At 54.1% G+C, this 12538-nt stretch overlaps 3 protein-coding genes across 3 annotated transcripts; 2 read left to right on the forward strand and 1 right to left on the reverse strand.

The window, feature by feature from the left end:
* Positions 1 to 758: 758 nt before the first annotated feature.
* BCV69DRAFT_301963 (hypothetical protein) lies at positions 759 to 1704 on the reverse strand (the record flags this gene model as incomplete). Its single annotated transcript, XM_025494630.1, has 3 exons — positions 759 to 985; positions 1099 to 1221; positions 1314 to 1704. The coding sequence occupies 3 exons, from the start codon at positions 1702 to 1704 to the stop codon at positions 759 to 761; spliced, it is 741 nt and encodes a 246-aa protein (XP_025344821.1).
* A 7470-nt stretch (positions 1705 to 9174) lies between these two features.
* BCV69DRAFT_301964 (hypothetical protein) lies at positions 9175 to 10794 on the forward strand (the record flags this gene model as incomplete). Its single annotated transcript, XM_025494631.1, has 1 exon — positions 9175 to 10794. One exon carries the CDS (start codon positions 9175 to 9177, stop codon positions 10792 to 10794), a length of 1620 nt encoding a protein of 539 aa, XP_025344822.1.
* A 114-nt stretch (positions 10795 to 10908) lies between these two features.
* Positions 10909 to 12023, forward strand: BCV69DRAFT_301965 (hypothetical protein; the record flags this gene model as incomplete). Its single annotated transcript, XM_025494632.1, has 3 exons — positions 10909 to 10921; positions 11023 to 11433; positions 11518 to 12023. 3 exons carry the CDS (start codon positions 10909 to 10911, stop codon positions 12021 to 12023), a joined length of 930 nt encoding a protein of 309 aa, XP_025344823.1.
* Between the last annotated feature and the right edge of the window lie 515 nt (positions 12024 to 12538).

Here is a 12538-nt window from a genome sequence, read left to right on the forward strand (position 1 = left end):
TCTTTTCCCATCTGATGCCCTCTTTTCCCATCTGATGCCCTCTGTGAGTGACTGCAGCGGGGCTCCCTTACGGGCGAACTCGAGGATGTGAGAACGGTAGTGATTCCAAAGCCCTAGAACCTTCCAGAGGTCGGAAAGGTTGGTAGGAGGCCGTACATTCCTAATGGCTAGCGCCCTGTCCTCTTCGCTTGCATTGGAAATACCCTCTGTCACTGGCGCAAGGGATCTTCCAACGGTCCTGAGGTGCTACATACACTTGGTGCTATGCTTTTTCCATATCAAGGGAGCAAACAGTCGCGCCCGAGAAAGCGTCGAACATATCGTCTGCGCATTGTAATGCCTGTTACTCCAGGGCGTGTATTCAATGGACATCAACTCCTTGGTCTGGATGAGAGGCTGGAGGCAGAGGTGTGCATTTGTAAGGAATGCACGGAAGGCGGTGACGGCGTCCCTGTCAGATCCATTGCTAAAGGGAAAGTGCTTATTTCGGCCAGCGGTGATGAGACTACAGGGAAGGGAGAGTTGGACCTCCTCGCCGTTCTGCCCAAGAGCTTGGGTCGGTCAAGTATGTGGCGTCGAGAGCGATCCAGGGTTCCCACTGGAACTGTAACCAAGCGTGGTGGCGAGCCGGGATAGTGATTGCCTTGTTGCACACAAGCGCGGCGTGCGCAGGCGTGTTGGGACAGGGGCCGAGGCACCAGACGATCCAATGTACTGAGTCTGCGCCTACTTCGCGAGTAGCCCTGCCCTTTGCCACGTCAAGCACGATGCGTTGCCCCCGGATCCACTCGACGCCTTGCCTTGAGCTTGTCGACGATGTAGAAATCGTGTTGGACGCGTAGACTGTGAGGGCCGAGGAAATCCTCTTCTTCGATCCTGAAAGCCAGAGTAGCGTATTCCAAAGTGCGGCTTGAGCCGATACTGGTGTCGGTGAGCTCTCCTCCCTGGATGGGTTGTCGAAGGGTGTCAAGGATGATGGAAGCGTCTATGAGTGAGAAGCGAGTTGCTAGTGCCAACACCCGGAAGGTTCGGGAGAGCCGAGGTGCCGGTCGCGCCAGCGCTCCCATTCAGGGTGATGTCAACAAGAGTCGGATTCACCATTAAGGTCTTTGCTCCGTGTAAAGTGAGCCAGGCGATAGAATTCGGTCCTAGTATGGTGACCGTGTGAGTCTATGGGGGAGGCAGCGACGTCCCGGAGAAGGTTGTCTGCGGAGGCAACACCTGCTCAGAGAGCTGTGTCGCATTCAGATCTGAATGGCTGCTCGCTTAACTTTTCCCGGCAAGGGTACCAAGGGGAGTTCGGTGATCCTCACTTCCGTATTGGCCGAGAGGTGACCTATCATTGCCAGTGCATTGCCCGCACTTGAGGAGTTGTGTGATTCGACCCATTCCGAAATTGATGCTGCCTTTGGGGAAGAGTAGCTCGTGCATTCGACCCCAGTGCTGACTTTGGTACGTTTCGCAGACTCGAGAGAGCGTCATGGCCTTATTGGTACCAGAGACGCGGTACTTTGTGATCCCGTTCTCCTTATAGTGATTGCCGGCCTCAAAGGTCTGCTTGTGATTGTTGAGATTGAATCTCCTCGCGAAGGCGAGATTGTCGGGTCGAGCCTGTTGAGCGTTGGGAACGACGATCCTAGTGGAAGTTGGATTGGAAGCGACAGTATTAGGAATCAGTCCCATCTTCTCGGCATGGATCCTCATGGCAGGCTCCCTGTTACGAAGTTCGTGAAGCAATCAGCTTGCGACGGGGTTGTTGGCCAGATTCTGACGGATAAACGCGTGAAGCTCCATGGGGCTTCCCAGCTTGATGTGGGTGACAAAGCTGTTCGTGCTCCTGTCTGGGTATGCCATTCAGAGCAGGGCCGGTTTTTGGTAGTAGTACGTGCTTATCCTTGATGCAGTCCCATTTTCGCTCATCAGCGAGCTGTCTCAAGGTAGCTTCGTGGGGTCGGAGAGCCAGATCCATCTCAGCAACCCAAGCTTGCCAGGTCTTGAGAGCTTCCCTGTTGCTGTCGTGCAAACCGGCGTACCCCAATCGGCCCCCTCTTCGCCGAGGCAGAGAGCAGGTACTTCAATGGTTCGGTCGTGCCATGCGCCGTGTGCTGAGTCGAGGAGGGTGCCAAAGCGTGTAACCCAAATGCAGTACTCCTTGTTCTTGCCGTTGAAACGCCAATCTCGTCAGGTCTGAAGAGTTTAGACTCGACCGGGGAGTCCTGCGTGTATGCGTCAGGGCTCGCACGAGTGTTGCCGTCCTTCCCTCTGTGTTTCGCCCAACTCGGGCGCTGTCTCGTTGTGTCTTCCCTTCGGCACAGCCTCGTTCGCACCATTGGAAAATGTTCAGAAACGAGAAGCGACGGGACGGCGCTCCTGGCTGGCTTGTAATCGTCAAAAACCCTGCTCCTGCCGGCGAGTCTGCGTTGCGGAAGCCTTGTCATTTTCCTCTTGATGCTCGACGTGTGTCTCCTCTTCAAGGTTGATCGCAGGAGGCTCGATCGCAGGAAGTCGAACCTCTCTAATCGTCTCTTCAGCCTGCCACTCTTGACGGGTACCACCGAGTGTTCATCTACGTTCGTGGAAATGGCAAGCATCATCTTCCCTTGTCGTTGGGCAAAGAGTCACTGACGATGGCGCTGGTGTTTTTGCCAAAATTGCCCAGAAAAGTAGATTCTGCTCATGACCTGCTGTCCGAGAAGACTTGGCGCTTGGGAACCCGTAGCCACAGCAGCGCAAAGGTGTTCCCGCAACGCATGGTCCTGGCAGCTTTGTAAGATCTAGCGCCACGAGTTGGTGGATCATGTCCACCTCTTGACAGATGCAGCGGAAGACCCCGACCCAACTACCGTCGGATTGTGAGCCCGACGACGTCTCGTGGCAGTTCCATGGGCCGCACAAAGTCGCGGGAGGACCTCCCGTCAAAGGGCGAGCCAAAAGGGCGGAACATGGAGAGAGGGACCGGCGGGTCGACTTGTGCATAGACCAAAAGGACGAGGCGTGCAGGCAACAAGAAAAGGGCTCTTTGTTTGAGGGAGCATGTCCGCTTCGACTAGCTTGCATCTGCTGGCAGTGGCCCTTCTGAGCGGTGGAGGAGGCACTGGAGCTGGATCGGGGGCTTGGTCTGCTGCCGTCACGATGCAGCGCAGAAGCGACGAAGAGAACGGGCGCAGTCGCCGCAGGGATGAGGCGGCTACTACCTACTTGCAGGCATGGTGAAGACGTCGTGACTTGGGGATAAAGCCACCTGCGATCGAGGCGGTTCTGGAGGAAGCCGGCGCCGGAAGAGTACACTCCAACGGCTGCGCGACCCACGACCCCTTGCTTTGGCTCGGACGAACCACTGCGCCCACGAGGTCGCGCATGACCTCTCCGGCGCTGCCGCCACCTCCCGTCTGTGCTTTGCGAAGTCTGTGTATTAGTCGATGGAAGACCAGAGAAACGATTCGTACAGGCAGAGGGCGGAAGTAGGGAGTGGAGATTGGAGCCGAGCCAGCGCCACGCCAGCACACCGCCCAGGCACACAGCAATACGCTATTCAGGTACGACACATTATTCAGGTACCAAGGACTATTCAGGTACCAAGCCCTATGCGGGTAACTCGCTCTATGCGGCTAAATCGCGCTATGCAACTAACTAGCGCGATGCAGAGGACTAGCGCGATGCAGTGGACCAGCGCCATGCACCGGACCAGCGCCATGCAGGTGATAAATGGTATGCAAGGCACCGGTGCTCGGCCTCCCTTGCTCAGGTCCCCCATTGGCAGGCCCCCCGTGCTGATGTGTGCAGGGCACCAGCGCCAACGGGGCAGGCTGTCATGGCGCGCTCCCGGATTATCCCCGCAAGCTCGTCCCCAGCCTCGTGCCCTCAACCTTTTCCCTCAGCCACGCGCATCAGACACTATTCCAATGCCCATCCGGATCACAGACCTCTGCCAGGCCCTGTCTCCGCAGGACCATCGGCCTCTGTGCTAGAGGTAACTATCGACGGTTCGACGAACAGGCAGATGCCAGCGAAGGAGGGGTGGAAACGACAAGGGGGTCCGGAACGGAGTCGTGTGTCGTCGAGCACAGCGGATCCCTCCGTGCCCGACCGCCGTGACTCAAGCCGTGCTACAGACACTCCAAGCTGTAGGGGTGAGTGTTACCTGCAGTTCAAGTGTCCATGACCCGTCGCCTGGTCATACTATCACAGTAGGGTCTGACAACATGTGAGTGTGCCATGGGGTAGTCAAAGACGGCAAGAAAGGCTTCAAGGCAGATCAGGCTGCAGCGCGATGTCAGCACAAGCGCGGAAAGCGTATCAACGGGGTCACGTGATCTGCCGTGGTCTTACCGTCGCTGCCGTGGCAGCCGTTCGGACAGACACAACTTCGGAACACCTCGTTCTGACAGCAGACTGCTTGCAACTTGCATTGGTACTGTACTGTTGTGTTCAATTGTGCATCGAGGGGCAATGCTTGTTGCGGCGGATGTGACCGGCAGGTGAGGAAGATGCGAAGAGCTAGTTCAGCGGGCAATATACTTGGTCCGTCTTCTTAACAGCGCTTCTTTGTCTGCGAGCCACCATGCAAGCGGTCTCTTGACGCACGCGTCAAGCAATTCCAGCTACCGTAGTAGCCTTAGCCTCCAAACGACTGAATGGCATTATGGACTTGTCGGGTATAAACAGGGTCCAATCCACTTCCTTCGTCATGCAGTCCCAGTTGAGAACGCTGTACTAGCTGCGTACTGTCGTGAGCGGAATGGGCAAGCGGCGATCTCAATCGTACCTGAACTAATTGATATGCACGCTTGCGAGTTTATATCTTAAGTGCTGGTTTCAAGAGAATCCCGAACGGGTGCGGTGAGCTCACTTTGGGACGGAGATGACACGCTATAGTGCGGTGAGCTCACTTTGGGACGGAGATGACACGCTATAGTGCTTAGTGTGGGTCGGATGTTGGCTGTCAACGTATCCAGCAGGGGCAGAAGCACTGAGCAAATGTCCCACTGTACGGTGTTACGTCTCTGAAAATACCGGCTACCATGCAAAGCTACATTCCTGAGATTGAGTATCACCTGCGCTCCCTCGTCATGGTGTGAAGCTTTTTTTTCCGGTGTCTCGAAGTATCTTACTCGTTGGGGTCTGACCTTGCGGTCTCTCCTCGCCAATGTGAATCTTAATCCGTACAGTAGCCCACAACCACAATCTACTCCTTGTCTCACTCAGTCGTAGCCAAATGATGCCAAAAAGAGTGGCTTGACTTAGATTTTCGCGGCCTGCCTCGCGCGTCAGCGAAATTCAGCAATAGATAGCAGCTAGTTGCTCTAGACCGCCTACTGTATGGGACGCTTGCACAATCCCTTCACCCCTGCAGGCGACTTTGACAGCGAGTACTCAAGCCGAACAAATGTTTCGGGCGCTCTCTGCTCATCTCAGAGCTCAACGGATCTGTAGTCTTTGTCCTGAAATCAATGAGAAGTTGTGAAAAGCGTGGTGTTTGCGTGGTGTTTGCGTGGTGTTTGCGTGGTGTTCGCGTGGTGGCTGCCCAAGCGGTGGCTTCATCGGAGCTCGGCAGCAAAATTGAAGTGGCGTTCTGTTGCTCTGCCTAGAGCCGCACCAAGATCTCGTGAGATGCACCAGAACTTGAGCACTGCCGCTACTGTGACGAGCATCTGGCTAGAATTGAGTGAATAAAAGAAGTCTCTGCATTGCAGCGAAAAAAGTAATCTCTGCAGACAGTGCAGTATTTTGCAGTCCCGATGAGTGCTTTCTGCATACACACACGTCACAATTACAGCATGTGCATGTGTTTGCCCAGCAAAGAAAGAAAAGGGCACCACTCTGCGTAAGTCTAATGCTGCCGGTGCCTGATTTTGGCATTAGGAGCTTCTTGCACACCTGCTTGCACCTGACTCACTCCTACACTGCTGTCTTTGATATTGTGAAATTCTTTGAGGCTTTAGTCTATGTAGGACACCTCGGGGAATTTGGAAAGATGCGATATTTCTTCTACGCCCTGCTCAGCAACAACCTGCATACACGCAAAGATGACGCATTCGACTGCAAAGTTTACTTTCTAACCATGCGAAACTACGCAATTTAATGCAACAGGGACCAGCCTGTGGCAAATACAAAACGCGCTTACAGAGTCGAGGACCAGGCGTGTAGGGGGCCTCAGAGGATACTCCTTTTGTCACTCAATACTAGCCAGTGCGCGTCAGGATAGCCGCTCCGCTCACATTGATGTGCCCGATGGAAATGGTAAATGCCGCACAGAAGATAGCTAGACAGCTAACTTTGACTATTCAAAGCGAATCTGGTGTGCAAAGGCCTGTTTCTCAGCGGAGACGGCTACAAATGAGGGCCACTTTGCGCCTTGGTTCGGTCCAGTATCACTGGCTTGCTTGCACTGTCCACTTCACTCATACAGTACTGCCTTGCGGTGGCCAGGTCGAAGCCAGATTCAACGATGAAACGACTGCTTCACTCATTGTGAGCAGGGAAAGCCAATCCGCGCACCATGCTTGCCACCTTTGTTTGTTTGCAGCAGAGTGACTCCGTTGGCAAGTCTCTGTGCACTGATTTAAGCGTGACTGTACCTCTAGAGGCTGTACTCCGCGTTGCGCTCAAATGCGGGATTTTGCGTTCCGCGTGGGTAATTTTTCCACGCAATTGCGTAAATTTTGCATATGTGCTGAAATTTGCGCCACAATGCGAAAAAGAGGCAGTCCAATTGCGTAATATTTGCAGGAAGTGCGGAAGCAGACAGCTGCTGGCTTTGACAGATCTAAGACGCACTTTCCATTGCCGCGACACCTCCTGCTGCTCTCCTCATCATGCGACATTGTCCAGTGCCCCTTCACTACTTCCATGATCTCCATACCACCCGTAAGCTTCCCCTTGACCTCAAAGACTGAGACTTCTGGCTCAGAAGCTCGCAGGACCGACAATCGCATCAGCGATGAGCGATGCAAGCGCATTGTACGCATGCGACTCAACAATCGCTATTCTTTCAAACACATTGCCCAAGAATGAGGTCTGAAGATCTCTACAGTCTTTTCAATTGTCAGCCGCCTTCAAAAGACGTCTAGTCTGGTCAAAAGACGTCAAGGAGGGCCCACAAGACGCAGCAGATTGGGTGATGAGCATATCAGTCATGTCCAGCAGTATTGGCGCCGTCGCCCACTGTCTACCCTCAAAGACACTCGATCTTCTTTCACACCATCCGAGCATTGGCACTCTCTCTGTCTCAACTCTCCAGCGAGCTATAGCCTCCCAAGCCACTTTTACACTCAAATGAGTGCACCGTGACTTACCAGCACGTAATTTTGCGGCAACTAAGGAAAAGCGGCAGGCATGGTGCGCAGAATGGCTCTCTTGCATCACAATTGACAAGGTTGTTTACATATAGTAGACGAAAGCGGCTTCAATCTTGCCACAGCGTGGCAGTATGGCTGGAGTGAGCAAGGCAATCGAGCCATTGCAACAAGGCCCAGCCAGGGTACCCATCCCAATTAGCCCTAACCCTAACCCTATCAAAAAGGGCGCGGAAATGACATCGCCATATATCTCCTGACGCTCTGGCAAATCAGGCCATCAAGATCGCAACGGTCAACGCTTGCATTACAAACTTCCCGAGCAATTGCTGGTGCGCCTGGCAAGGTTTATGATATGGCAAAAATTCACCAGCAGGCTAAAGACGTTCAGTGACCTTGGGATCACGTCGCTAAAACTCCCGGCAGTAGAATGGATAGGCTCATCATCGATACAATCCGCTAGGTGTTTCGGCTAATGTTTGGGACGTGATTGTCGATAATTGGCGGTAACTTACTCCTTTCGTCACTCAATTCTAGCACGCTGCAGGTGAGATTGGCAGTCTGCCTCGCATTTTGACAATCAAAGCCTGAAAATGAGCCATATTTCAGCCAGATTCAAGCACTAGAGCAGTGTCATGTGGCTACTTGTGAACATGCATCCTGCCAAAGTATTTCTGGCCTGGCTAGAATCTTGGTTCAGCGGCTAATTTGACGCGCATTTGGCTAGAATTGAGTGACAAAAAGAGTATGATCAATATGAATAAAACATAGTTGACATATGATCATGAAAGTGTATAATAAAGGAGTGTAATTTGACTATCTATATACAGATTGTCGTACGTTTCATATCCTGTCATCCTCCCGACGATAATCTATGCACGCCATTGTGTCGCTAGCCAACACTCAAAACGCAAGGGCGCTCAGCCACGGTTGATGTGATGGTGGTCACGGGTTGTAGTTGTACAGTAGGTGGTTGTGGTTGTAGTGGTAGCGATCCTAGAGTAAGCTCTGAGTACTATTTGTCGGCTTGAACCAAATAGCAGGCAGAGTAGCTGTAAGGACAAGGTGGGGCTAGGGCTGGTACCTGGAGAGCAAAGTGTACGGCAGGTAATCAGCTAGGGTGTACTACTATAAGATGATCAGTCTTACAAGTAGAGGCTGGTGGTTGAGGGTGATGTAGAGGAGGAGGTAGCGGCGGAGAAGTGGGTGTGTATTGCTCTGAAGAAAGAAAGGAAAGTACAAAGGGGGGGATGCCCGGGGGGCTTCTTATATATGTCTTCATCTGGGGATTGGATCACGAGAATGAATGAGTCTTGTGAGAGTGATTGAGAGTGACTGAGAGTGAATCATTCTCAATGAGAGTGATTGAGAGTGAGCGAGACTCGCGGAGGGTCGGAGTCTGCGCGCTTGGCACATCCTTTGCAGCGCTCAGCACGGACTACAGGGAGGTCGTGAGGACGCGAGACCTATACGACTGGAATCCTCTCTTGGAGCATATTTGTGCTGAACACGCTCCTCTCGGCTCCGAGGCTTAGCCACGCAACCGGTCATTACCCTCACTGTAGTCCGATCTCACCTTTGCTCCCTTGTCAATTCATTCACTCGCAGCCTGCACATGGTGGACAAGGCGTCTCCTCCTACTGCTTGAAGAAGTCCCCAAGCTTCCCAAGCCGAGAGGATCATCGAAACCTACCTGTGTTCTCTCCGAATGCAAGAAGAAGACCGCGTTACTATCCAGTCCTTACCACCACCCGCTCGAAGAGCAAACGACCGCCTCGTCCCCACTCGCGACGACCCCGACGCCCCTCTTCGTAAGCCGCGTTCCAAGAAACGTCGCAAAGAAGACCCCCCGCGCCCTCTCTCAGCTCCTGCTAACATCATGGCTCCTGAAACTTCCACTTCTGCCCCGGGTGTCGAGGATCTGCAGGGAGGACCTGAGGCGTCTGCCACCTTCTCTTACCAACAGATGCTCAGCCTCGTTGAAGCATCCGCGAAAGCGAGCGAGGAAAGCCAACGACGAGCATTTGCAGCAGCCCTCAGGGAGGTCTTTCCTACAAGCTCACAAGTCACCCCTCCTCAGTCTCCGGAGGTGGTACGCGACCTTCACAGGATGAAGCTCGATGGCATTGCACGCTGGCGCGCCCCTAATAGCCTGGTCGGTCCCAAGGAAGCTTTCATGGCCGCAGGAATGACGGAGGACGAAGCTATGACGATTCTCGTCAACCTCAAGGGCTTTGAGTTGGCCACGCCCCCCACTTCTCCAGTCCAACGATCCTCGGCCGCCCTTCCTGCGCACCTCGCTCAAATCAATGAATACGCCTCAAACGGCGCTACGGCGAGATCTCCTCAAGCCGAGTTCGCTGCTCACGGCCCATCGCCTCAGACAAGGACCGTTCCCACAGAGGTGCCTCGATCGGCTCCCACCTACACCAGAGAACAAGACTTTGTCCTTCCTCTCCTTGGCGGGATGGAAACTGGACTGGACGATGGCCTCTCAAAAGGACGATTCTTCAAGACGGAGGACCTCGGCCACTTCGACGGCAGCTCCAAAGAGTATGGCTTTTTCATCGCGAGGATCTCTGCACTCATCAACCAATTCCCAGGGGATGCGACATGGGAAAGACTCATCCTTCGCTGCCTTCCCTTCTGTTTGCGCGACTCTGCCACACACTGGTATACCAACATGGACGAACCAGTAAGAGCCGGTCTCACCTCATGGAAGGCGTGGATCAAAGAACTCTCCCTAGCTTTCCGTCCCAATGAAGCCGCTCTCCGTGCTGAAGCTCTCGCATATGTTTGGGACGGAGAGGAAGACATCGCCAAGTACTTCCACAAGAAGCTCGCTCTTCTTCATTTGGCTTATCCGGAGCTCTCGGTGAACGTCTTTGTTCGTGACATCAAGCTAGGCCTTCCAGAGGAAGTTCGAGCGTTCATCCGCACGGACGCTTCATTCCATCCCGAGGCTAGACTTCTACTGAACGAGCTACGAAGCATGGAACCCGACATGAAGATTCACCTTAAGCACGCCAGGGAGATCAGCGCTCTGACAAAGACACTGGCTGTCAGGAGCGGCAAGCCCCTCCCAGCCCCTCCTTCAGGTTCACTGACGGTCACCAACACAGTCAAACAGCAGGAGATCAGGGCTCCACTTGCGCGACGCTACACCACTCAAGACCTGAAGAACTCCTTCAAGGCATCTGCGCTGTTCAAGGAAGGGACGACGACGAAATACAGAATTCCAGGAACAGACGACTTCCTCACCCTCTCTCGCCCATGCAAGACGTGCAACTCCAACCATTGGGACTGGATGCACGATCTTCTACATGGGAAAGCGGAATCGAGGACGGCCACAACCGTAGAGGATCCTCAGGAATCCTTCTGGGCGGAGTGCTTGGGACCAAGTACCTTCACCATCGACCAGCTGCAGTCAGACTTCGAGACGGCGGATTGCTCGGGCTCGAGGTTTACGGAGATTGGCTCCAGCAAGCTGGGAAACTGAAGGGGGGTAGTCGCCCTGGTGAAGAGGCGGATCACCAGAGTAATGTGCTACCCCCCCAGCACATCAAAAACGAACTACCGCCCGCGCAAGTGTCTCCTACTACGTCCTCAAACCATGTCTCTCATCTGTCCCTCAAAGAAGCTCGATCCTTCCTATCCAACCCAGAACTGGCAGATCTCCCCATCTTCCACGGCGAAGCTAAAGCTTCTCGCATCCCCAATCTTCCAGGCGTGGGGACAGGCCAATGCCACTCCCAGTACATCCCGACCTTCTTCCTCCTCACTCTTGAGGACGGGCACTCCAACTCACCTCCATCGCAGAGCCCCACTCCCGCACTCTTGGACTCCGGCTCGTCCATCTCTCTCATTGACGCTAGATTTGTGAGCAACTTACCTCCGGGATCCATCAGAAGCACCAATCTCACGATCACCGGCATCGGAGCTCAGAAAGCCGTCGGATTTGTCACCCTCTCCTTCACCGTCAAGGGACAAGATGGCGAGGGCAACCACGCGCTGAGATTCCGACATGATTTCTATGTGGTTGAGGAGCTTTGCCCAGGGATCATCCTAGGAGTCGAATGGATACAAGTTCACAAGATCTCCATCGACGCCTTTGATGGCAAAGCTTGTCTGCCCCTCAGTGTCAAGGTCAAGGTCTCTTGGCCCATTTGGTGTCTTTGAGGAGATCACAAACCCACCGACTTCTACACGCTCACGGCCTCAGAGAGATTCAACCTACCGCCTAACCACCACTGTTGGATATCGTTCTCATGGGACAAAGCACCACCTCCGAAGTCAGATCTTCTTGTAGGACCGTCGGCTTGGTCGAATGGGTCCAGCGAGGTAGTCTTTGCACTTCCAGCATGTCTCCTGCGGACCGAGTCGCAACAGGTCTTGATTACCAATCTCTCTTCGTCCCACGTGACTCTTCCACGAGGCGCCCAGCTCACGTGCGCGTCCCGACTCTCAACGGGCGCGCGGGCCACTCCACACTGCTTCTCCCTCGGACCGGAACCGGACCTCGGAACCGATCACCACCCGGAATGCGCTTCCGCGGACTCAGACGATGTGGAGGTGGACAGTCGACCGCTAGACGGCAGAGAGGATCTCGACTATTTTGCAAAGGGAGCCCGCTCTGGGGACAAAGACTCGGCCCTGGTAGATGGGATCTTCCAGATTGGCGTCGATGGCTCAGGCTTGCCCCCTCAATCCATCATCGAGGCGCTTTGAGAGAAGAGAACAAAGCCGCGTTCTCGCTCGATGGACGACCAGGTCACCTCAAGGGACCGAAGATGAGCATCCCACTGACCGACGGGGAGCGTCTGCGGGCAGAGCCCCCCAGGAGATGCAGCCCAGAGAAGAGGAAGATCATTCACAAACACGTAGACCAACTCCTAGAGATGGGAATCATCGAACCAAGCAACTCCAGGGTGGCATTGCCCATAGTCACCGTCCAACAGAACGGCAAAAGCAGATTCTGCGTAGATTACCGCAATCTTAACGCTGTCACCAGAGATGACCGCTACCCTCTGCAACGTGCAGATGACATGTTCGACGCCTTTTCAGGAGCCTCAGTGTTCTCCTCTCTAGATATGGTGAAAGCGTACCATCAAGCAGACGTCGAGGAAGAAGACCGATGGAAGACCGCTTTCGCTTGTCTAGTATCGGTTGGGGTCTCCTCTCCTTTCCTTCCAGTAGCGAGGGTCTAGTATCGGTTGGGTGGTCTCTCTCCTCTCTCTCCTCTC

The sequence above is a fragment of the Pseudomicrostroma glucosiphilum genome (assembly GCF_003144135.1).
Source record: "Pseudomicrostroma glucosiphilum strain MCA 4718 unplaced genomic scaffold BCV69scaffold_24, whole genome shotgun sequence".
Lineage (NCBI taxonomy): Eukaryota > Fungi > Basidiomycota > Exobasidiomycetes > Microstromatales > Microstromataceae > Microstroma > Microstroma glucosiphilum.